Below are 27,504 nucleotides of genomic sequence, written 5' to 3' on the forward strand. Positions count from 1 at the left end.
AGAAGTTACAGAGAACATGCATGACATAGATTTCCATTTTCATAATTTTAGATATTATATACATACATACATACATATATATATATATTATAGCAATATCAAAAAAACAATATGAAGTATACTTAAGATATTATTGGCTGACAAACTGTTTCTGCTCAGTAATGTTTTCTATATACAATGATATACCTACCATTGAATTCAAATTAGCATATTCATCAAAGTGACCCACTTGACACCTAACATACAGAAGAGCGATAATTACTTGCACACTTTTTTAATTTCATAAATGAACATATCATGAACACTAATTTTATTATATTGAAATGTTTTAACTGTTTTAGGACATATTAGATTTGTGCAAACGCCAAATACGCAATTCTAACATGCACACACTGCATAGTGTGTGGTTTACTAAATTCATTTAAACTTCATAATGTCCATTTCATTTTTTGATATACCTACATTAATATTGGTTAATTACCAGCTCAAATTATTTTGGTTTTTTAGTAGTGTTGAAACAACATGAGGAATAAAAACATTGTTTTCACAGAAAATATTCACTTTATAATAATATGCCATTTGTTTATATACAATATAGATTCTAATAAAATAGAATTAAGTATTAATTAAGTATGAAATAAAATAAATTAATTTCACATCACTCAAGACACACAGTGTTTATTTTGTCTGGTTGATTCACATGGTTCTGATTCTAAATTCTGAATGGAAGGAGTGGATCTGTAATAAAATAAAATATGAATTGATTTTAATTCATAAATTGTAGTTCAAAATTGTTGTACAATACCCATGGGAACATAATTCAATTTATAAAATTGTAATTATATAGTATTGTTTTCAGTGGCACTGAGTTATATAAATTTAAGTGAACCAAAATCAAAATATTAAAACCCACAACTAAGGATTTTAACATAAATTACATTATTTTAACACATGAAGCAATCGCTTCAGTTTATGTATAGGTTCAGTGCTACTGATTGTCTTGTTTTTGTACATATTTTATATAAAATTGTTTTTAAAATGTGAATAATTTAAAAATGTATCATTAAATAATCAATCAAATAAAAGTAAATTGTTACCGATTGTGAATCATGTGACTTTTTACTAAATGACCAGCAGTTAAAGCTGACATCAGTGACAGTTCACCAGCCAAAACTGTTGCACACAGTATACGTGCTAGCCGTTTGGCATTGGCCCCAGGGGTTTGAGAGTTTGCACCTCGTACGCCAAGCATTTCCAGACATGCAGATTGACCAGGTAATGAGGTTCCTCCGCCAACTGTACCAATTTCAACGGAAGGCATTGTACATGATACATAAAGGTCATCACCAAATGCTTCCATCAGTGTCATGCAATTGCTACTTGCTACATTTTGCGCTGGATCCTATATGATTGACAAAAATAAATAAATCTATGGCTAAAATATTATATTATATTGATAAAAATGGTTGTTTATTTACTTGTCCTGTAGCAATATATACAGCTGTAACAACATTGGCAGCATGAGCATTATTTCCTCCAATACTACCAGCAATTGCCGATCCCATCAAGTTTTTGCTTATGTTAACATCAACTAATGCTGCTACAGTAGTTTTCAGTACCTCTGTGACAACTTTTGAAGGTACAATTGCTTCACTAACAACATATTTTCCACGACCTTCAATCCTATATATAAATATAAAAAAAAACATAATGTAATATAAATACATTTTTAAACCATACAAAATTGAATAAATTTCATACCAGTTGACTGCGGCTGGTTTTTTGTCAGAACAAAAATTACCACTCAAGCTTAAGACTTCCATGTCGGGGAAATATTCTCCAATAACTTTGAGGGATTTTTCTGTTCCCTGTAAAATATTAAAACATCAAGTATTATTTTAATTTTATTTAAAGGTATTTAAGATAAGTAAGTTTTTTTTTATTTACTTTGGATAACATATTCATGCCCATCGCATCACCCGTGGAAGCGGTAAATCGAATAAATAAATGTCGACCAGCTATGCGCACAAGTAATTTTGTGAGTCTTGCAAATCTGCTTGTTGAATCAAACGCTGACTTAATTATTTTGAATTTTTCTGGATTGTCCATCCACATTTTTGCTTCACTAATATTTTTATAAAGAACTTTATAGTGCAATTTTCAATAGTTAAATGGAAAACTTTAATATACCTAGCAGTAGTAACTGAAGAAAATCTGACAACAGGTCCTCTAGTCATACCATCATCAACAACTCTTGTTATTACACCACCACACAATGTCAGTGCTCTACAACCTCTGTTTGTACTGGCTACTAAACAACCTTCAGTCGTTGCCATGGGTACTTGATAAAACACATCATCCACAAGTAATGGTCCAGCAACTCCAACAGGTACAGCTACGTATCCTATCACATTCTCGCAATTTGTTCCTAGTACCTAGGAGAAATAATAATAATAAAATACAGATTAATATTCTCTATCAAATTCTCTATCAGTTGTTCTTTACTTTTGAATAATCATAACCAATGTAAGGTAATTGTATTAAGGCTTCAGTCAGATTGCTTTCTGTTGCAATTATTTTTCTTCTAAGACCAACACCCCTCTCTGGGTTATTGACACACTTTTCCAACATATACGGTTTTATATGGTTTGATTTTACCAACATTAATACTTCTTCATCATTTAATTGTTCAGCTGATTTCTAAATAATAAATAAATATATTTATCATGGCCCATTAAAAAATGTATGATAAGGATAATTTTTAGTTCATAAATATTAAATACTACGTATTAGAGTAATAAAAGTTTGGAAGAACTAAAAAAAAGTAAGTGTATTCGTGATATTAATATTTTTAATGGAATGAATAAATTAAAAGTCACTATGATTGAATTAAATTAAATGGTAAAATCAACATACTAAGGATAATACAATCAATATTAATACATTTTTAATAGTTAAAATTTTAAAAATAACTTGTATAGGTAATTACTAATTGTACATAAACTTAAATAAGCTTTACATTAAATTAAATTAACTAATATACAATAGTATATTATTATATGACTATATAATACAATTTAACCTCATATATATTAATGTACTAACTAAAAATAAAATGTGTATTCCTATTTGATTATACTTAATAGAAATTAATAACTTAATTTTTAAAATGTTACCATTATTACAGCCCTATATATAGATGTATATTGTATAAATAATATTATATTTATAGATTTAACCAAATTTTATTTAATTAGTTATTTAAATATAAATAGTAATAATGAAGTTATTGGTTTGATTAAACATAATGAGACACTATGTCTAATGTTAAAAGAGAACTTGTGATACACACAATTGGTATTTTATGTAAAAGTTATTCATGAACTACCTTCAACAAAACATTTGCTGAATTCAAAATTTGTTATATTGTCTATGTTTGAGACAATATAAATAGATATGATAAAACATCTTCTTTAATATATTTAAGAAATTGAGTAATTATAAATAATACTGAATTAAAAAAAATACACAGAGGAAATATTTATGTATTTAATTACTTTTTCAATGTAAAAAAAAAAAAAATTATACTAAGCATATTTTATATTTATTTATAAGTTGAGAATAAATTATAAACACTGACCAAAAAAATTATTTTTTACTAAAGTTATTGTAAAAATATTTACCTGAGTCTTGTATATATCCAAACATTCATCAAAAGTTCTAATTTCCCTGTTGTTGTCTTCTAGAATAATACTGCTATCAACATTTTCTGTTTGAACCATTTTGTTGAAAGTATAAACTGATGGTTTTCGATTATCAGTTTGGCTTTCTCTATGTTGAATATTTTTTTGAGTTTCAAGGACATGAACCGAATTGCCTTATGTAAAAATATAAAAAATAGTTAGGGAGTCTTCTTTTATTTTTGTTAATTTTTTTAAGTTAATATACAATTGAAATTGTGTATATTGATATTATTTATAAATTGTTTTATTATAATGCTTTAAAATGAAAGATTATTAACAATAGAAATATCTTTCAGATTTTGAAAGGTCAACACTATGTTGAAGTTAAAAAGAATTATAATACTGTTAAATACAATGTCTATTCATATTTACTATACATATTTTAAAGCTTTACTCACCGGATGTGTTAACTGACTGTTTATTCACCTGCGCTAAGGTATGAGCTAGATCATCACGGTCTCCAAAGAACCAAAACCATACTATCATTGATAGTAAAAGTATCAATATAACTATGTGATCGGCTCCACTAGCCATCCAGCTATGGGAAAAATGATTAATATTAGATTCATAAGTTGATATTGTTTAAATGTAATTGATGTGAACATTTAAGTTATTTATAGATATTCACACTTACTGTACAATAGAGCTATGAACAGAACGGTGGGTATTTTCTTCTGTTTCATTGAATACAGCAAATTTAGTTACTTGTATTCCTAACATATTATCTGTTTCTGTTTCCATACCACTCAATGCCCATCGACTAAAATGAAGCAAACAAGTTTCAAGTTAGTAATATCATAAAAAATAAAGGCAAACTGAATGTTCTCCTTTCTAAAAAAACATATAACCTTACAAATGTTATAAGAATACATTCTATTGTACTAACATTTTATTTAAATTTTACTATTCTCAGAGCATAAAAACTATTTTTCTGGATAAATAAATAAATAAATATATATATACACAACCAGTAAATATGGATTCACTAAAGGATAAGTGAAGGTAGGTAGTGTTTCTTATGCAAATCCTAGACTATTTTTAAAGCTATGAATGAAATCATACCTCTGTGCGTGAACAATCATTACACCAACTGACATTATCACCTTAACACGTTGTGTGATGGGATCAGTTTTATGATCATTGCAAATGGCAGTTATTTGAGAACGGTCACCCCAAAACGGCATACCATTTTCATCTCCTCCTCTAAGTAACTGTTATTATACAATACATTGTTAAAAATACTAATACTGAATTTAATAATATTTTAATTTAAAAACAAAAACTTACATCCAATACCAGTGATAAACAAGCTGGATAAAAACTCATGATTACCACATAATTTACAATAAATGACATGCATGTAAACATACAAAGTGTTTCTAAGCGCTGGACACCTGAGAGCATCCCAACACTGATAACAAGACTACAGACAATTGAATCCAAAGAAAATGATGGACCTAGCAATGACATGCCTTTAGATATATTATTGATCACTTCGGTCTGTGAGCAGCCACTAAGTGCAAATTGTGCCAACAAACTGGCTTTTTTTAAGTTAACAAGTAAAACTAATAGGAACAGGAACATAGCATCTCTGTAACAAAAAATATATGATATTTTTAGGTAACACAAATCAATTATTTAAACACTTAATCAGATTTAGAATAAAGTAATCATACACTAATAGAATCTCAAATTTAATATATTATAATTTCCTATTCTGAAATAAATTTTTATTTTTTAAATTGAGGTTAGGAGCTACTAATATGAGTATACTAATTTCTATCAGATCTTAAAAAATTAATAAAAACTTACTTTAAGTCTCCATTTAAGTAATGTATTACTATGGTACTAAAAACAAAGCTTGAAAACACTGTAAACATGGCGGCAATACCTGCAATTTTCATAATTGAAATTATTATACAATTTTCTAATTTTTTTATATAATATTACCATGTTTGATAAATTACATAGGTATATCAATACTTTGTATTAAATGATACACAATAAAAATGGAAAGTAGTAGGTAACTACCTAGGTGTTTAATGCACAAGGTAATTGATGAAAGCAAAAACAAATGGATTAAGCAACCAGTTAGTGATTCAAAATGGAGGTAAAAATTGCAACAGTTATTTAATGTTCAAAAGATAAAATTTCAATAACAAATCAATTGACTAAATTATTTAACCAGTTTTAAAAATTGATAAACAAATAACAATAAATAATTATAATATTTATTAAAAATTCAAGAGTTTAATTGATTAGTAAGTAAAAATTTATGTTAAATGTAGATATGATATCTATGTATAATAAATAAAAAAATAATTTACCTACAAAACAATAATGGAGTTTTAATTAACTAAAAAATAATTGGTATGTTTAGTGACTCATTCTTTATACTTAAGTAGGTATGCATATAGAGTGCATAATTAAAATTTAACATATTTAAATGTAAAATTGTTATAAACAATAATTAATGCGCAACTGTGTAAGACTTGATATTTGTTTTGTTTATTATTCATCAAAAGTTCCTTGGCAATTAATAAACCAAACTACAATTCATTTGTTTTTGTCAAGGGAAATATGTCACTATGGAACATCTTTAAGATAAAAACTCATTTTCAGACCCTTTAAAGTGAATTAAAAAAAAAGAAGGCTATATCAATCAGGGATTCAAAATCTTGCCTGTGAACAAGACAATGAAACAAAAAGCTGTTATATTATGATCAATTATTTCCGACGACCTTGCTTACATTAAGTTAGTAATTACCAATTAGAAATATTATTCACGGAATCAATAAAATATTTTTACTATATTACAAATGTTGTAAGTCAAAAGGCCGAGTTTCATCTAGTTAAGAGTTTATGGTCGTCTAGACTACACACCCCGCATGATCAGTTGTACTCACTAGACGCCCAGTGTCCAGTCATTTTAAACCACCATTAAAATTTGTTTACAGTTGTAAAAAGTTACCATCGAGCAATTTTATTTAATACTTAAATGTTGAACGTATATACAAAAATATAAAAACATCTTACCCAAAACATATTTTGAATCCAACTGCCTGAGATTATTGAACTGATAATAGCAGTAAAGCACGGCTATACATCTTATTAAAGTCATAAATATTACGTCGATAGCGTGTGATTCATCATTCTAGTGCAATTGAAAAAAAAAAAAAATTAATAGTTATTTTTTTTGAATATTGCAAAATATTATAAAACCCTAAGAATAAATCGATGAATAATGTATAAATAATACATAAATATGCTATTACATATTGCGTAGGTATACGAGGTAAACGGTTTTACAACATTATATTCAGTGTTCCAACAGTGTAGGCGTTAGGATTAAGGGAAGCTCCGATCAAAATATGTTAAATGCTTGGTAAAAATTATTATATGGCTGTATTTAAGTATTTTCTTGTACACGAAACATATATTATACACGTATATTTTCACGCATATAACAAAAATATTTATGTCCCTTATTCTCAGTTGATTTCCATTTTCTACCTTGGTTAACGCAGGATTTCATAACAATTAAAATACAAACTTTAATTAAATATTATTTATGTTTATAAATCTTGTTAATTAATAAATAATATTTTAAGTTAATAATATGATGGAGAATATTTTTTTAATAATTTAATTTATGAGAACAATTATTCTTAGTACAATGTTTATTAATAATTAAACAGATATGATTTTTTCCTTAAAAAAAAACTGTAGTAAATAATAAAAAATTTTTATTTAAAAAAAATTTAATTTGTTAATTTAAAATACAAAAACATAATAGTTTAAGAGTTTAACTTCTTATTCTCCAATTAATATTATTGATTATTAAAATGTATTGAGTACATGTTTAAAAATTTCTACAATAGAAATTATATAATTATAAATGTTATTACTACACATTAGTACGCACATGTCGATGAATGTACGATCAAAATGTATACTCCGAAGGAACAATAAAATGTACTAAAAGACGATTAACTAATCGCTCTCCAACAGTCAAGGAAACCGGCCTATATTTTTCCAATAATATCTATAAAAACATGTGTGTCTATGTCAGTTTTTGGTGGAAATATTAATTATGAGTTTGTAATTAAATATATTTACTAGGTCTAAGTCTGAACATTAATTATCTTTAGAGTACATTCAAGTGACGGTAGGTGACAAAGAAAACAATTTAATGAACCTAATTTTAGTTTTATACATAAAAATATGACTTGTTTGTCCCGGCCCTCTTGGTCAAACACCAATAAGGTAATAACATATTATGTTGGGAATGAAACAGTCGGGTGTCAGTTTCTTTGAATTGGTAATCATCATTATATTTTCAAAATTCACGTCAAAATAACTTTTTATAGGTTATGTACCGCTCAAACGTTCAATAATAATTAAGAGACACGAAATATTTTTCAATTTAGATAAAAATATTCCACGAATTCTTATTTTTAATAGATTGTTTTTATTATTAGCAAGTTTTGGTCATATAAAACTAAGAAATGTACAAAAAAAAAAAAGTACAGGTGTCTATAATACAGGTGTTCATTTCCACCCCTTTCCTGTGTCACACTTAATTTATCGTTGTTCTAACTAGTATGTCAATTATTTAACTTTTCAATTTTTCTGTCATCAACAAAAATCTTAAAAGTCACATAGGCAACTAAACTGTGAATATTTAAAATATATGAACAAATTTAGTTCTAAGTATTCACAAAAAACATTTTTATAAAAAATTAACTACATCGGAGTTATAAAAAACGAAAAAAAAATGTTAAATATTTTGTGAAGTAATAGGCAAACTAAATGAATACTGTAAATGCTAAAAATCATTATTTTGGCAATCAAATAAGGTAATAACTTTTGAAAGCATAAATTAGAAAAAAATATCGCTGATAGGACGACGACAGTTATATTATTATAACGCCCCGATCCCATATTAACATTAAAAATATTGTAATAATAATATACCAATATTGATTTTACAGTTTAATATATTATAAAATCAATGATACTAACAACGATCTTGGTGCTGTGCGGTAGGCTGTTCGGTCCGGCCGACAGTGATGGATCGGCCGTCTTGTCAATCGTTAGCATACACGCCGTGACGGTTAGCACTCCCACGATCACTTCCCAGGGGTGGCTGGCACAGCCTTTGCCAATGCCACCGAATACGTTGTCGAACATATCTATGGGTTCTGCGAAAACAATAAAACATCGATTTACATATATATATATATATATTTTAAAATTTTTTCAATTCACTGATGGTTAGGATAGGAAGGATGTGGAATAACATTAGTATATTACCAAATAGCACGTTAAAATTTTTAATTTTGTAGCAAAAAATGATGAATTAAGTAAAAATAATATGAATACTACTTCTGTGGAGTGTTGATCCGCATAATAGTGCCACTACGAAGAATATTTTCGATATCTATTTTTAAGTTTTTTTTTTTAAACCATTTCATCAACCGATAAAATTTATGAGCAACTTTACAATAGTATTTATTATATTACGATTTACAATACATTTTTAACCTTGATCCGCTAAATTAGAGAGAACAGCGTAAACATTACTACCTTATTGTATAGTATTATATTATAATAATTAATATTTATAGTGACAACGGGTTCTTTAACATGTATAAAAGTACTAATAATTAAAACATCGAGAAAAGCATTCGTAGGGCAACTGTAAGAATTCGCACCATACTAATTTTTGTAATGGGCTGTGCACTTGTGTTCACTTAATTTAGTATTATACACATAAATACAACACAGCAGTCTGACTGCAAAACGAAAAACGCGAATAGCGGTTTTGTTGTAACGCGCGTACGAGGTACGATACATGATCATACTTGAGACGACAAAATGTTACGCCAAGAATAGAATTACGATATTTTTTAATGGATTACTCAACTCACAAAGTAGTTGTTTATAAGTGGTGAAGTAGATGTACATATAATACAGGTATTGCGCCTAATTCAAAATACGCGGCAGCATACATAAAATGTGTTACAAGTTGTTGAAAGACGCGCTGTGTAATATAATAATGATATGTTAATTAATATTCGCTCGAACAATAACTTTGTGACTGTCATCAAAAAAATACAGCGATCAAAATCCATTTAATCACCAGAAGAAGTAGCGAAATAAAGTATTTTTTACTGAGAAATTGAGAAATTATACTATTTTGTGTTTATATAGCATTGAAAGTAGATATCACATTATCACGATTGTGGATATCGAAATAAACATAGAAAACACTGTAAAAACAATGCGTCGTGGTGATGTGTTTATGATATAGTGTATCTATGATAACAATTAAATTAAAATGAGCTCCTATCTAGAAGGAAAGAAAGAAGTACACAATCTATACATACGAACGCATATAAATGATATCAAGAGCAACGATTGCGTTATGTTATGTACTATTTTATAGAAACTTGACCTCCTCGCGGTCGGTGGATATTCTTAAAACTCATAACTAGGCCAAGCATGCATATGATACTGGTCGTTTTAGATTCAATGTACGGTACACAGTGCGCAATAGTAACAAGACGGGCGATAAATACGAAAAAAAATATCATGTGAAGATCCGAGAGAGGAGGGTGTTAGAGACAATCCGTCACTCATTGAAGCAAACTCATTCTCACAGTCACATACGCAGACGATTACGGAATCAATAAGAAAAATTAAATATATTCTTAAATTAAATAACGTGTAAATGACTATTAAATTGACCCTTATGATAAGAGAGACTTGGACACTCAATTAGATAACACTAAAATTGTATAACTGGGTTAAAAATCCTTAAACATTATGGTTATAAATAATAGTTCTCCAACTATTGAATATGCGTTTTTCATTTATCGCAATAAGGTATCTAAATATTGTAATTAAAATTATTTGTTACAATAATAATAATCTATATAATATTATAATAGATAAGTAATGCATCCATCATTTTCATTTTGCCAAGAAATTATTCTTTAGATTTCTTTATATATTTTTAATTAGGTAGTTTATTTTTATTAATTATTAATTATTATTCAGTGGGTAATAAATAAAAATAAACTTGTGTTAAAAATAATAATACATTTGATACATAAATAATAAAGCTAAGATATTTTGTAAAATACACTTAAACCATGAACTATATAGCTTGTTCTAATTATTTAAATTAAACTTGAATAAAGATGAAATGAGAAATTTTTTTTAAAATAAAAACTATTGATAAACTCGTATTAGTAACTTGATACCTTATTACATACGTAATAACTAAAATTTTACTTTGTTTTTAGTGTTAAGAGTAAATTAATCTATCAACGAATTTAGTAGTGAAAATATTGTTAGATATAGACTTCATGTATGCACAATACATATAGTGCATTATATTATATAATACCATACGTATTTAAACGTTAAATTTAAATTATGCGATTAATTACGGCAAACCTCTCTCCTACTGCGCTACACATGAATTAGCATGTCAGATCAATGGTTCAATCACTGTTGTATGCATTTTGTAACGGTGTCACTAAACACGTACGCAATACGCATGCAAACATTTTAAGTATGACGCTTCACCCAATTTGATAATATTATTTTTAAAGATTCCATTTATTTCGTTTTTTAAAAACATTCTTATTCGTGGTGATATACACCCTAATAGTATAATTTATCCGATTCGCGTGTTTTGTGGTATGGGCTGCATATTTGAGATAACAAGTCTCCATCATCTTGGATACTAGAGTCTTGGACTACATTCCTCAAAGGTTATTTTTTTGATTTTTTAAACTTGAGCAAGTTATAATAAAAATTATTAATTTTTGAAATAGTGAAATTAAGTTTAGATTTATTAGATAAAATAATATGTACCTAAATAATCGTATGACTTGATACATCTTTTTTTACGTACCTATCTAGTAATTATTTTATTTGTAGAGGAGTATACTTAGATTTTTAAATCATTAACAGAGATATACATATATAGAATTGTAGTGAAAATATTAATAAACTTCGAGCGGAGCGAGAAAACAATTTTATTAGTTAGTATTGTTTAAGTTAAAGTCGTCAATTTCACTAACCACGATACCACAACCCCTCAGTCATCGCAAATATTACTTAATGTCGACTCATTTGACAATATGACGCATATACAAATATTAATTCCACATATTAATTAAAAATAATATCTGACCTCAGATACACGGCATAATGATGGTGTTTGCAGATAAATAGTAATGAATTTTAACCGTACGCGAGATGGCAGTTGTATGAGTATTGAGTACGTTAAACAGCATATAAAAATAATGCAATGTACTAAGCAGGAAAAAACACGACGCGCACTTTAACTGCTACGGTACGGAGACAATAATAATACGTAAGTATAATATCAAACGATTCTTGGCATTAAAACGATGCTACGACTGGTGTATACGAAAGCAAATGAATCTGTCTATCAATCCATGAAGAATCACGATCCTTACACATACGCGGTATGCCTGCCGTCTGCTTTTAAACTTTCCGAAATTAAATAATAGTAATAATAATAATAATAATTATCTTATTTAGCTTAACGGTATAAGTAAAAAGCATACATTATAATAGTAATAGTGTAGTAACATGTATGTATATACTAATAATTATTATATTATATTATAAAAGCGCACGGAGAGAGAAAGTGAAAGCAGTTTACCTTGGTAGTATACGGCGACCTCCTAGCAAAAAAAAAACATAATAATACATTAATACGTATAGTGGTTTCTGACTACGGTTAAATACCACTATATGTATATAATATAAAATGATAAGATGTCCACTTTCGTATGGACGTAATGGTATAATCGTAAGTATAGTAAACGTATATACAGAGTGTTTGTTTTTGTTTTACTATTATTATTTAATTCGCGTCGAGACGAAGAATTATATTTTTGAAAAATAAATAGTATATTTTTGCAAATTATGTATTATATGTACACAAAACGAACACTCAAAATATTAAAAATTGTAAACTATTTAAATTGTAGTAAAGAATTTATTATAAAAGAAAACACAAAATTATTTTTATATAATTAAAATAATGTTTGAAAATATATTACGTTAATGTACATTTATTTATAAATATAATTAAATTAAAGGTATATATTATAGTCAAACAAAATTTAAATGTATATACAACTAATAAAGGAAATGATAAATATATGTGAATGTTGTAACTCTTTGGAATTTAGTATTTGATGCAAAACTCGTTAAAATGAAATCTCTATATTATGGTATTATGATTAAATTAAAATCACGATAAATAATTTAAACATAATAAATATTCACATAAGTTATGTCTTATAAAGTACCTATACTAAGGCCTTAAGTATTTGGACATTTTAACGAAGGTAAGAAATGAGTTTTTGGATTACATAGGTAAAATAAATAAAGTATTCAATGTACATTTTTTTGAAATTATTTATTTTCATTTTTATTATTATAATAATCTTTCAAGTTAGAAGCAATATCGTTTTTTAGTTAATTTAATATATGATGTATAACCACCTCCATTATGTAAGTATACCTATTTATCAGTACTAAATACAAGACATCCTAAAAGTTGAAATAAAAACCTACAGTGACATTCAATTGTTAATATTAACCTAATCTTTAAATCTTATCAAATGCTATTCACATAAAAAGATTTTAATATAAATATATACGTATTATACCAGAGAAATTATTTTTATTGATAAATGATAATCAATTTAAATCAATAAAGTTAAATACGATATAGCTATATAAAACAATAAATTTTAAAAGTAAAATTATACTTTTTATTAGGTATATTAAGTTTTAAAACATAACTATTAAGTATAAGAAAAAAAATCGTTTTTAAATTACGTAAATATCAATTAATTACATAGTTTGTCACTAAATTTGGTAGGTGTATAAAATACATGAAAACATATATACGCGAAGCAATTGGCTTATTAATTGAATTGTATCAAGGTTATAAATATCGATTTTTGGCAAAATTTAATGCCAAGGATCGTATAAAATACTAACTACTCAATTTATATCATAGACGATCATATAATTAAAATAAATTGTAATGTGAGGTCAACATTTGATATTCAAAATCACAAGTAATAACCGTTCATAATATATGCATTTAAATATTACAACTTTATACTATAATGCTGATGTCGAAAAAAACTACATACTACGATTTCATTAAATTGTTTTCCTTACCCTTATAATATGTCAGCATAAAAAAAAATCTTTTTTTTTGGAGATATAAATAAAATTCTAGGTGCAGCAGAATGATGCACGCGTGACATAACTTATAGCTTGTCAAATTAAATTCAACCGTTCGAATTACTAGCATCAGAGCACCGGAAATAAGTTTAATGACTTTCGTGGGGTATGGAATTCTCGAAACATTTTATAGCTAAGCTTTTATATATTATTGTCTTGAGATGTTTTTACAAAAAAAAAAAAATAATTTATATCCCTGAAATTAAACTAGACATTGTTGCCAATTTTCCGTGGTGAAAACAGAAACACGAAATAGGACAAATATACTAAAAATAAAAACTAAACTAAAATTGAATGTTATTGATGTGTCTTTATTTTTTATTTTTGTTATTTTTACCAAGCACAGTAGGTAATACATCATAGAAATATAATATAGATCATCCGTGTATTATTGTTGTATACTGTTGTTGATATTAATAATAATTAGTTATATTATAGTGTTTATTTTTAAGTATTTATCATATTATAAATAAATAGTTACAACTGTATTTAAAAATATTCTTTATTTATTATTGGAAGTTAAATTTCATAAAATGTAGATGATACCGATTTTCAAATCCACTTGAACTATTATCAATAACAAATCACAATATTAGTAAAAAGTACTTAGTTTATTTAGTTTAATAACTAAATTTTAAACAGATTTTGTATTTTAATATATATCTATCAATTGCAAGTATTTTTTTAATTTTTAATTATTTTTTTTTTTTGTGAAATTTGCAATTTAATGTAAATGTTTTAATTGAATTGTACGGCTTTTAAATATTAAATTTATAATTTATACATAGCATAACAAATTAAATTTCATATGATTCAAATAGCTTTTGTTACTGGCGATAGTTGAAAGCGCTGATAAGGTACTGTTTAGGTTTATTTTCAAAAACAAAATGAAAATAATTGTGTAACACAAATGGACTAGTCTCATTTTTTAGATATTTTTGCGAATTATAAAACATTATGCTTTATTAACAGTTTTATCGATGTATGTCTGCATGCACGATTTCTAAAAAAGCATTGAATCATATGCAATCGATTTCTATCGTACTCTTACTCTACACGTTATACAGAGCGCACAACGAAAAAATTAGCAATTATAAAAGTAGAAGATACTACAATATATTCTGCGCATATAAATTACGATGATGGTATAATTCATGTTTATCTCCAAAACTCAAACTCCCTCGTTGCAAATAATATTGTGCTGTATACATGATATTATATATTTGTACACATCTAAACGAATACCTATTTATGATAAGCAATACTAATTATAATAACGATATGTAAATTAACATTTAAATAAAAATTAAATTGTTTTTACGTTTATCACTTTTTGTTTTTAAAATTTCCTATATGACCTGTAAAATTTGACTAAAAAAAATGTATAGCAAATAAGCAAATCAAGAATTTAAATAGAATACATTTATTTTACATTTATAATTAAGTATAATATTGCAATAGAAAACAATTAAAATATCCATCATACTACATAATATAAAATTATCTGTATTGATTTTGTATACCTATTAAAATTATGTATCGTAAAACTATTGCAAATTAATGAAAACCTCTCAAACCTTGTTAACTTTAATCTGATTAATACACGTGGAGTGCCCGCACCAATAGCAATAATCTAGAAATATTTAAATATCATAATAATATAGGACTTTTAAAAATATTAAGCACAACGAAAAAATTTTACTAGACCTTCTCAACGAAAGTAGGCCGTAAAACACTATTCCTTATTATAATCAACCATACATTTACTACTTATAATGGTTCGTATTTATGAAATACATCTTTTCTCAGGTCTCATAACAATAAGCACATTGGACACAGATGTTTTTTGTGATTCATCTATAGCAGTATTTTCTACGTTCTACACGTATGTGGTACATTTGTTCGGGACAACTATTTAGGAAATCGATTTTCAGCATACAAAATGTAGGTATTCGACATTAAGGAATTAAATATCATCCTAAAATATCCCAACATTTATTACGCTTATATTACATAGACGAAAACAATATATTTTATTGATTTTATAAATAATTATTATATGTATTTTGATTTAATAACTCTTATCAATTATATAGTAAGTAATATTAATAATGCAATTTAAACTTTAAAGTAAAACATAATAATTCACACTATCATAATCATTTATTTCCTTAAAAATAATAAAAATAAAAACAATAGTAATAGTCATTAAGTGCAAATCATGAATATTGTTTAATTTAATAATGATAATCATTAAAGTATATATACATGTAAATTTATTTACTGTTTTACATTTTTAAAGAACGTATTGTTGGTATACAAATATATTTTAAAAATGTTGTCTACTTCCAATTTTTAATATTTTAATACACTAAACATTTGTTTTTAATTATTATTTTAATTTATCAATCATGATAAACAATTAAATTTCAATTATTTTCTCGATATTTCAGTCTTGCCCTTACTTATTCTGGTACGCAAATAAATAATCAATTAAATTCAATAATTGAACTTCTGCGGAAACTTGAAACAAATAAATGAAACTACAGCGGTTTATTTGAATAGATATACGTTTAATTTACAAAAATGAAAACAAATATTATTATCGATAAGATACGGAACTCTTTAAATTTGCATATTATTTTTGTATGGTTATAGAACATTCTAGATAAAGATATAAATTGGTTTTCTAAAGACTGAAATTATGATATAAAAACAAAAATGAGTTTTTGCAAGTTTTTACATATTCGTTGTATTTTATTAAAAAGTCAAATTCGATAAACTATTTAGATACTTTTAACAGTCATTATTATCACATTAGGACATTTTCAGATAGATATCATTTTTCCAAATTATTTTTTTAAACATTTTTTGGTCATTGAAATAACATAATCGCTTGTATATTTTGAAAATTTTTAGTGCAATTAATTCTGAATCATAATTTTCAATAACAAATAAGTTTTTGATGATAATTAATTATTCAATTTAATTTTTTTTTATCCATAGTTATTCAATAAATAAATAAAATTTTATCTGCATATTTGAATGCATTTTTGCTTTTTTAGTAATTTTAATTGCCTATTTCGAACATTTTCACTGTAAAAATTTGTTAATTAACTTCAATAAATCTAAAAAATGTATTCTAAGTACTTAAGAATTTTTAAACATACTTCTTATGGTTAAATGTAATATATTTATGGCTTATGCTTATGCATTTTTTAAGAAAATAATTATTTATCTAAGTACCTATTATAATTTATTTAATAATTGTGAAATTATAAACACTAAAAACATTTTTAAATTTAAACTACACGCAATATAGTATTATGTAAAAATAACCCTTTAAAAGGCTCATCAAAATAATTTATTATTTTATTCACCATCGATTTAGTAGTATTATAAAATTACAGATATAATAATATTTTCTTCTTATTAACACGGGTCAATTAAATTAATATGGAACCACTGAAAGTATCTTATCAATCAAACAAACTTTCAAATAATGATGTGTTATATTTTAATGGTAATCCAGTAATATTTTTTGGTGTACTAAAAAAGCTTAAGAAATTTAATCTAGCTATCACGTAAACGGTAGACTTCAACGATGAAAATTTAATATGGATTCCACTTAAGAAGGTTATTGAACAATAATTATCTAGTAAATCAATAAAAACAGAAAAATACTTGTGGGTTTGAGAATATTTGAAAGTAAGCAAAGTTTTAATCAGTTCATGGTTTTTTTAGGTAAAATTTTAATCGTTCAAAATTGTTTATTTTGAATATTTTTAATTTAAAAACACATTAATTGTTACTTATTTTTATTAAATTAGGATTTGTTTTCGTCATGCTTTTAATTTTGAAAAACTTTTTATTATTTTCATTGAGTAATTGTTATATGATAAAAAAAGTATATTATGGTTACTTATATTATAGTGCCAAACGCCAAACTAAATTATTTAGAAATATTATAAATAGGTAGATTAAACTTTCTTTATAAACTACGATTTATAGGTTAATATTTTTATTCGAGTAGGTATATTATTATTTACATAACTTTAACATTTCTAAAATATATAATTTTAATAACTTAACATTAAGTAACTGTTCTATAAAATATTTATGTTATTTAATAAATACAATTACAAGTATTATTTTAAAGCATCAATCAAGTAATTCATCATACTTTAAAAATGAAATAATAATAAAAAAATGTGTTTTTTTAGAAAATACGTAGTTAATTTAAATAGATAATGTAAGTAAATGAATGTCAAATAATTGAATAATAAGTAAAATAGTTCAAAAAAAATATTATATTACAAGAGTATATAGGCAATTTACAGCAATGATATAGTACTGAAAAACAAACACGTATCAATCATAAAACATACTTAATTAAAATAAAATACTACTATTTTTAATTGTTTTGCTTTTATTTGAATGAAAAATAGATGGTACCTATATAATAGGCATTAAGTGATTGATGAAATCAATGTGTTCCGTACTCAATAACTTGATTCAAAATATTTTTTTAATTTTATAATTCATATTGATTTAACACAACAGTTTGTATGCATTTAAAATTAAAATAAATATATTATTATATTTTTTACCTTTTAACACTTAAAGAGTGGATAGTTAGATAGTTTCAACGATTGCTTGTATAATATGACACTAACACAACTCGTGTTGTGTTAATGAAACATAACTGTATAATTGAAATACATTTTTTGAATAAAAATAAGAAATTAATTAAAAAAAAAAAAAACCAAATGAAAAGAAAAAACTATAAAAATATATAGAGCATAAACAACTTCACGCGAACAGACTAAACCGAAGAAATTACGGTCTGGTCAAGTACCACACGTTTAGTAAACTGAAAGGAAAATGTTCAGCACCATTTTGTAGTATGATCAGTTTTCAGAGAGTAGGAGGAGTGCCTACGGTTTATCGTAATATATCGGTGGTTGCACAATGTGATTTTACACATTCAACAGTCAATTCAAATATATGAATGAAAAGTAATTTAAAATATATGTATCAAATATTGCTTTTTACATTTTTATCAAACGTACATTATGCGTATGTATTTAATATGAATTTATTTCAATATCTGATTAACTCAATAAATACTTTGTACTCAATAATTATAAAATACAGAATTAAATGAATACATTTTTTATTAATTATTAATTTTTATTATTTACTTATCTGAAACTTCCATTCTCACATTATAGATAATCATAAAAACACAATTATGATTTCTAGGATATTAATACTGAAATTATTTTTTTAAATAAAGGATATAAATATATCAAATTTAAAGACTGTTGGAAACTTATCTTGTTTTAACTTGCAGTATTGCAGGATAATACAAATATTAATTTAAAATAACAATAAAGATGCATATTTTTAAATGTTATTAAATCAAAGAATATACTTTATAATATCGTAATTTTGTATTTTTTTTTTTTTTTAATATTGAGATTTCGGCCAAGGACTAATATATTTCGACAACTATACACATTTAGGAATGTTTAAAATTGGTTACACAATAATATTAGTATAAGTAAAATTACAAAAATAAATGTTGTACTTAGTTAAATTATAAATTCTGTATTATTGCAGAGAAACAATATTTTAAGATTTCACCTCTTAAAACGAAATTGTTTGATCAAAAAAAAGTATGCAAATTTTTTCATTCATAATATTTTTATAATAATATTAATAATGACTCTTAATAGTTTGATTAATAGCAACGTATAATTAACATGAACAAAATACGAACATAGTTGAAAATTATTAAATTTTAAACTTAGCTTAGAAGTGTTTTTCTATTCAAACGATTCATCATTGTATTCAAATGTATAGTAAGATATACATAGATGATTCAAGTCATCATTTAATTAACATTTTATCTAGTCTCTGTATCATGTCAAAATTTTTAAAAATAAAATTTATACAAGATTTTGTATTGCATTAACACGTTTTAAAAATATAATTTCTAAAATATACACAAACTTATTAAATTATATGATCGTCCAAAAATGACAAAAATATTTTCAAAATTATTTTATTATACCCTGTCTAAGTAGTCAAGTAGGAACATAAATAGCGAATTCAAAGATTATAATTGTTATGAATTTTTACTTGTAAAGTTATAGTAACATTAATGCTAATTTTAAAGCTTTTAACAAATATACAGCTATAGGTAAATACCAATTACCTAATTCTATCCATTAAATAAGTTACTAGGTATTATTGTTGGTGTTACAACTCACATAAACTAACAAATGTGAAACGTCCTATTTAATTTATTGAAAATGTAAAATTTATTTTAATTCTTCTAAGTCATAAACATTCTATTTCTACTTATAATAAATAATGAAATATTTTAATAATTATAAAGAAACTTAATTATAAGTTAGTTTCTTTATATTTAATGCAAATTTTAGAATGAGATCACGATACTTATTATACCTATACAGTTTTAAGAATTTTAAATATAAAATGTATAAAATCTATCTTGTTATATATATAGTGGTCGACAAGTGCAAGGGTTCAATGAACAAATAAGTTTAATCCATTGTAATTTAATACTTTTTTAATTTAGTTCAATATTTATTTTTGTCTAATCAACATTGTATTATTATCCAATAGTTACAAATACGTTTATTACATGAACAAAAAAGCGTGAGTTGAATGTGAGACAGATATAAAACATTTAAATTTGAGTCATTTCTTTAATTATTACTTAACAATGCTTTTTTATGGAGTTGGTGAAGTGATTTTATCAAAATACAAATACAATTAAATTTTTAATTGACTTATTTTCAATCTTCATTAGATTACTGTGTATTTTTAATAAATAATCTAAAGCTCCCAGATAAATCTTGATTCTTTATTTTAATTTTAAAATACTTATAGTTTCTGACTATCTATTCAACTTTAATTTTATCAGCAACAAATTTTTTGATGGTGGAGATCTAAAGTTATTTCAGCACTTTGGATATAATTTGTAAGTTGAACCTAAATTATTTTAATTAATATTGAGTTCGGACCTATATATACTAAATCTAACATACTGAAACTATTATAGTTATATATATTATAAATATATCATTAATAAAACATATGATTAAGTTTTATACGTTTTATTAGACTTGATTTTTATTTGGACTATTAAATTATAGTACATATTCGTATGTTTTAGACTCGACATATTTTATTAATAATTTAATAAATTTAATATACGCTATTAAAATAGTTTAATAATTGACTTGTGAGTCAGTCTAGCAAAGTAAAAATTACATACCTATTTCAGATTGAAATTAATATTTTTAAATTCTGATTTTACATAAATTATTTATACATAGATTTTATCGAGCAACATTTTTGCCATACTTCAAATCGTATTTAAAACTAAAAATTAATAATAATAATAAAAAAAAAAAAAACATAGAACTCGCTCTATTTTTTATTTGTAAGTACTTATCAAGTATACACATACTATTATTGAATAGGCTATTATAATTTGTAATAGCTCTATACATATTTTGAATCCAATGATAAATCAACTGTTATGATCAGACACATAGTTCAAGAATAGTTAATCTATAAATATTTTCTTAATTCGGTAAGAAGTAATAATATATGTGACAGCAAACAACATCAATTTTGTATACTTATTAATATATTTTTTTCATTAGAACAAAACAACTAAATAACTTCTTCGTTAAAAAAATTAAAAAAATAATAATTGTGCTTCATTTAAATATCTAATTTTGTTAACATTTGAACTAAAATGCTTTGATAAAAAATTGTAATTATATAAATAATATATATTTTATAGTTTAAAATTTTTTATAAAAAAAACTTATGAAGAACCTCGTATGATACCATGGTTTTCTGAACAAGAAACAAAAAAATAAGAAATATAGACATAAATAAAAGAAAAAAAAAGTAAAAATGTCAAATATCTAAGTAATTAGTATCTACTACAAAAAGAGCTAAAATATTTTTTAAATTATTTCATGTCTATAAAAAGATATAATAATTAATATTTTCTATAATATTAAAGTTTTTACTGTTGTTCTATCATAATTACAACATATTTTGAAATAAATCAATGTTGTGTAAATATTTTTGTTTTTTTGCTGTTTATTTTTAAATTTTTTAGTTTTGCAATTTTAAAGATAAAAGATAGTAATTTTCCTGGATTAAATTTACTGCCACTTGCCAGAAATCACACCTGATGTAAATGAGATTGAAACAAGTATTCTTTTTCTAAATGTGAAAACAAATAAAGAAAAAAAACCATCTTAAAAATCATTTAAAGACCTACAGATTTTCTGGCTCAGATTCATAATCTAAAATTGTGCAGTAATAATAAACTTTTTTTTAAAAGAAACTTATTGTTGTTTGTTAACAATTCCATTCAAAAATAAACAATTAACATAAAAATAATTTCGAAAAAATAAAATACATAGGTACTTGTATTTATTTTTAAACAATAAACATTAAATATCAGTTTTTGTTGTACATAACAATACAAACGTCGTACACGTTTAAAAATCGATCTGTCACATGATATTTTTGGAAAAATGTATACGTTATAGTTACTATATATACTTCCATGACCAGACAAAATAATAAAAATTTATAAATTTATGCGCGCTGGCCTTCAAGTGATAAATATTTTTAATAATATTACTTTTATTTAATATATCATAGATACATAGTATCCACTGCAAAATTAATTTTAAGTTAAATAATTTTATTAAACCACTAATCAATTTAAGTGTAATAATGAATTTTAGAAAATTTCACTATTTTTTAATTGTGAAGTTGAAGTTTTAGTAATGAAATACAAACTGGAAATTTAGGTTATTTGGCAGATTCAAACATTTTCTACTGTTAAATTCTAAAGAATTTACGATTTTATGAGAAGGGTTAGGCTCTCAAAACATTTTAAACTTCAAAGCTTTTCAAATATATGTAAGGTCATATTTTTTTCAACTTAAAATTAAAAAATGCATGTTCATAACTCTCTAACAATCTTATTTGTGTCTAAAATTATTTACAATACTAACTAAGTAAGTTATGTCTTGTAATTTATAACCATATATGTATGGAAATGAGAACTGAGACGAGGATTCAATATTGAATATTCGATCCATAATTATGTCGTTTTCTTACATTATTCAACATTATCAAATTTAAGTATTCAAAAAACATTTTAGCAAAATTATTTTCATATTTGTTATGATGTAGGTATTTATTAACTAATTTCATTTGATCAGATATAAATGATTATCGTAATTTAGTGATTTTTTGATTGGTGATCCATAATGAATTTTTTTATCTTATTCACTTATAAAATATTTATTTCTGCTTTCTATAATTTTAAATCCGATAACTATATAAAAAAGATAAGATCGACAAAGATATTTGTTGCTAATGAAATTATTTAGTGTTGATTGCAAGATGGAAGTTATGAAATACGTATAACAACTTTAGAAATAATAATATTTTTTAAGTAATATAAGTAATTTTTGTTACTGGAGTAATTGACCTCACAATTTACACCTCACGTGTTTTCGATGTTCTAATCATTTATACTATAAATAAAAAAGGTATGAATATTATATTCGTTAGGTATTCGTGTTAAATTAACTTATTTGATATTTTAAGAATAATGTTTGGTAAAATCTGTGAAGTAAAATGAATGATATAAGATAGGTATAACAGTGGGAACTGGATACTGTATATATGTATATTATTTTAAAATACTTTAGTTATTCAGTCGTCATCATTGAAAAATATAAAATATACTGAAATACCATAGTACTAAAAGCAAAACATGAATTTTCGACAAATGTTTAGTGATGTGCACAATGATGCATTGAAAATAATTTTTTGCAAAACGCAAATATTATTTAAAAAACTAGAACTCGTAACAGTAGACACAAAATAGTTTTAGATGTATAAAAAGGTCGCTGATGATGCCATTAAAAATCATGTTGAACAGAAAAAGACGTTAAGATCAATAATTGGATACAAAATTCTAAGGTAAAGTTACCAACTATTGTTCATTTCATTTATTGTCGGGCTTATGAACTAACATCAGTGGACTTTTGTAAACGCGAATTTGGAATCAGCAAAACTTCGAGAATGTTGTTTAAACACTTAAAAAATGAAAATATTACCATATTATGTTTTACTTTTATGGCTTATCTTAATATAATAAACAAAAGCAATAGCAGCTGTCCAGCGATCTAACCAACAAATGAGAATTTTAATTCACACCATACATACAATTATAAATCACAGAATAATAATTACAAGGTAATAAACTAAATTATTTTTATTATCAGATTCATGACTAAACCAATATTTTCCTTAAAACTATTAAAGAATATATTACACAAATAATTAATTATTTTTTAAATACTTAAATAAGTGGTTATTGGTTATTACCAACATTTAAAACTATTATCAATGTATGCAACTATTGCACTTAGAATTAGTATAATATTATATTTTAAAATATATAGCATTATTCATTATGTTATTAAATATTATTAAGATAATATTTATAATTCACATTTGTTTTGTGTCAATGAAATAGTACAACTATAATAATAATATAAATTAAATAATTTATAAGTATATTTAATAAACAATAAAATAAATGTTTTTTTTATTACATTTTTTTTAAGATAAATTACAAGTCTCAAAGATATAGAATGGAAATAACTAGATACAGTAGCTGATTCAGTATTTAAGTCAGTGTTTCTTAAAAAGTATTGTGCGGAACCTTAGGTTTCTGCCAGTTGTAGGTGATTATTGAGAAAATGCTTTTTTTTATTATAATTGAAAAAAATATTATTTTATAATATTTTTATTGAAAATTGTTTTTTTTTTTAAACTAATTTTAAATAAAGAATAATCATTAACAATATTGTTAAAACATTTTTTGGAGTATTAGTCTTTTTTTTTTTAGAAAAACAGGAGTTGAGTTGGAATTAAAGATATTGGGATTCCGCAAAACACAAACTATTTCTTAAGGGTGCCGTAGTCATAAAAGTTTGGGAACCGCTGATCTAAGTAGTAAAATATAATGGAAATAAAAGTATTTAAGATAAATCTACAGCAGGATTAGACGAAAAGAATCATATAATTAATATTGATTATAAGGTGTTTCCAACTTAAGAATATTAAAATAATTATAACTAGGTATAAATTACTGTTTTACTTTGTCATAATTTTTTTTCTTAAGTATAGCATATTGTGTAAGTTTTCTAGGTTAAAAATTTAAATTATTTAATATATTTTACCCATTACAGTAATTTTATTGATTAACATAATTGCCTCTATATACTTTCAACTTTCTAGCTATCACTGACAGATTTTCATAGTGACTTATTTAAAAGTCTAAAATATTTCTTATGATCATAAATCTTAAAAGACAAACACATTTGTAATATTATTTTTAATAAGTAATACATTTTATCTAAGTATGTAATTTGTATAATATGTTGAATTTTGTAGCATATTTAATAAAATGATTGGGTTTTGCATTTTAATAGATATTTTAATGAATAAAATAGTACTAAAATATCATTATATTTTTTTTAAAAATTACATTACCGTCATTACCCAAATTATATAAATACTGTATACATTTTTTTTCCTGTTTAATCGACAGCAGGGAAGGCTATATGTGAACAATACTACTCTTCTGCTGTCATCGTTTATTGCTGAATACAAAAATACTATGAACTAAATTTATTAGTTTTTTTAAATAACTTCAAATAATATTATAATTGTATTTTAATTTAGAGCATAGATTTATTCTCCCAATTATACAACAAACATTTTATATTTCTAACAAGTAATTATTTTAAACTATAAATAACTAATAATATTAACTATTAAATTGCCTTCTTGGCATAAGGTGGCTAGTATAATAAACTAGGTTTAGTTTAAACTAAAAGATCTATGTGATATTTAAAAAAAAGTAGATGAATTAGAATTTTAGTCCTACAAAAGTTCTAAAAAAATAGGTATCTATATTTTATTAAGAATAAGAGTTTATTAGTTTACTCGCGAATGACTAAATAGTGAGTAACAGCTGCTGGTATATGAAATACACTCAAAAAATTGATGTTTTTTCATTTTCCGCATGGTGTACTCTAGTAATTTTATTCTGATTAGGGTATAATTAAATGAACAGTTTGATAGTAACCATATGGTTTGTTAATAGATTGATGCATCCAACTACCTAATAAAAATATTACTAATACTTGCATTATTGCAATAAATAAGTAAATAATAAAATACACTCTTTAATATATGCATACATCTAAATGAGATGTTAACTTTAAATATTTATCCCTGAACTTACTTTCTAATAAGTTATAAATTTATAGTAAATGTTATTGATAATAAGAGATGAGAAAGTTAAACATTTCTTTGTAAAATATTTATTGTAAATATATTATATACTATTAAAGTAAAACTTACGATTTCGTGATTCCATTGATTCCATTACATATAACTGTCATTACAAGGTTTTACATCATTTTTAATTAAATTAATCAATGTTTAGTAAATTATAAATCGTTAAATTAATTAGATAATTTAATAAATAATGTAAAAAAAAATATCAAAGTCACTTAAGTTTGACCGAAAATTAAAAACTGAAAACTAGAGTTAATAAAATAATAAATCAATATTTTATCAGATGATTTTGTGGTTATCAGACAACATTGTGCGCTGTATAGATAAGCTCGTGGTATGAACTATTTCCCAAAGAGAATATAATATGTATAAATAAGATAATATTTATATTATCCTTACTATAAAAAATAGTTTAAATGTATGTATAAATATTTTTTTTTTTTGTCATATTTATTTTTATTTGTACAATCTGTATAAAAAAAATATTTACAATAAGTACAATGGAGATAATGATAGTATATATTGGTAATTGGACATGGTTGACTTGTTGAAGAGACTATTCATTAATAGCACTTCATGATGTATAAATATAATTTGAAAAATAATGTTTTGACAATTTGTATTGAAATAATACTAGAGGAAGTTCTTAAATTATTTTTTAGATATAATAAAAATTAAATTTTAGTGTACTCCAGACTTTAGAATTATACAATTAAAATTAACTGATTTTTTATATAAATCTTGAAGTAAAGAATAATATTGGTGGTCTACAAATTGTTGTTGGAAAATTACTTCCGTATTTTTAAAAATATTTTACCTTTTACGCTTAATGTTAAAAATGTGGAATTTATTTCCTACGATTTAAATAGTTTAAGTAAAATAATTGTTTAACACATATACATATATTACACATAAGTTATAAAAGTATATTTCTTCAAATATTCGTATTATTTCTATATTATTAAATTTATTAATAATTATT

The 27,504-nt window shown here is 24.3% G+C and overlaps 1 protein-coding gene across 2 annotated transcripts; it reads right to left on the reverse strand.

Annotated features, from left to right (window-relative positions):
- Nucleotides 1-610: 610 nt before the first annotated feature.
- Nucleotides 611-26,697, reverse strand: LOC112603559 (3-hydroxy-3-methylglutaryl-coenzyme A reductase). Of its 2 annotated transcripts, none has more exons than XM_025352186.1 (16): nt 26,586-26,697; nt 8,769-8,947; nt 6,780-6,897; nt 5,556-5,634; nt 5,031-5,334; nt 4,806-4,954; nt 4,378-4,503; nt 4,142-4,281; nt 3,684-3,877; nt 2,506-2,700; nt 2,191-2,435; nt 1,948-2,125; nt 1,762-1,868; nt 1,479-1,683; nt 1,098-1,402; nt 611-738 (listed from the first exon to the last, which is right to left on the reverse strand). In XM_025352186.1, exons 1-16 carry the CDS (start codon nt 26,608-26,610, stop codon nt 663-665), a joined length of 2,625 nt encoding a protein of 874 aa, XP_025207971.1. In that variant the 5' UTR covers nt 26,611-26,697; the 3' UTR covers nt 611-662. The 2 variants fall into 2 exon arrangements, with proteins under 2 accessions (XP_025207971.1, XP_025207972.1); XM_025352187.1 differs by lacking the exon at nt 26,586-26,697 and adding an exon at nt 18,671-18,914.
- Nucleotides 26,698-27,504: the final 807 nt, after the last annotated feature.

This window comes from Melanaphis sacchari, unplaced genomic scaffold, assembly GCF_002803265.2.
Source record: "Melanaphis sacchari strain LSU unplaced genomic scaffold, SCAv2.0 Contig10_pilon_pilon, whole genome shotgun sequence".
In the NCBI taxonomy this organism is placed as follows: Eukaryota; Metazoa; Arthropoda; class Insecta; order Hemiptera; family Aphididae; genus Melanaphis; species Melanaphis sacchari.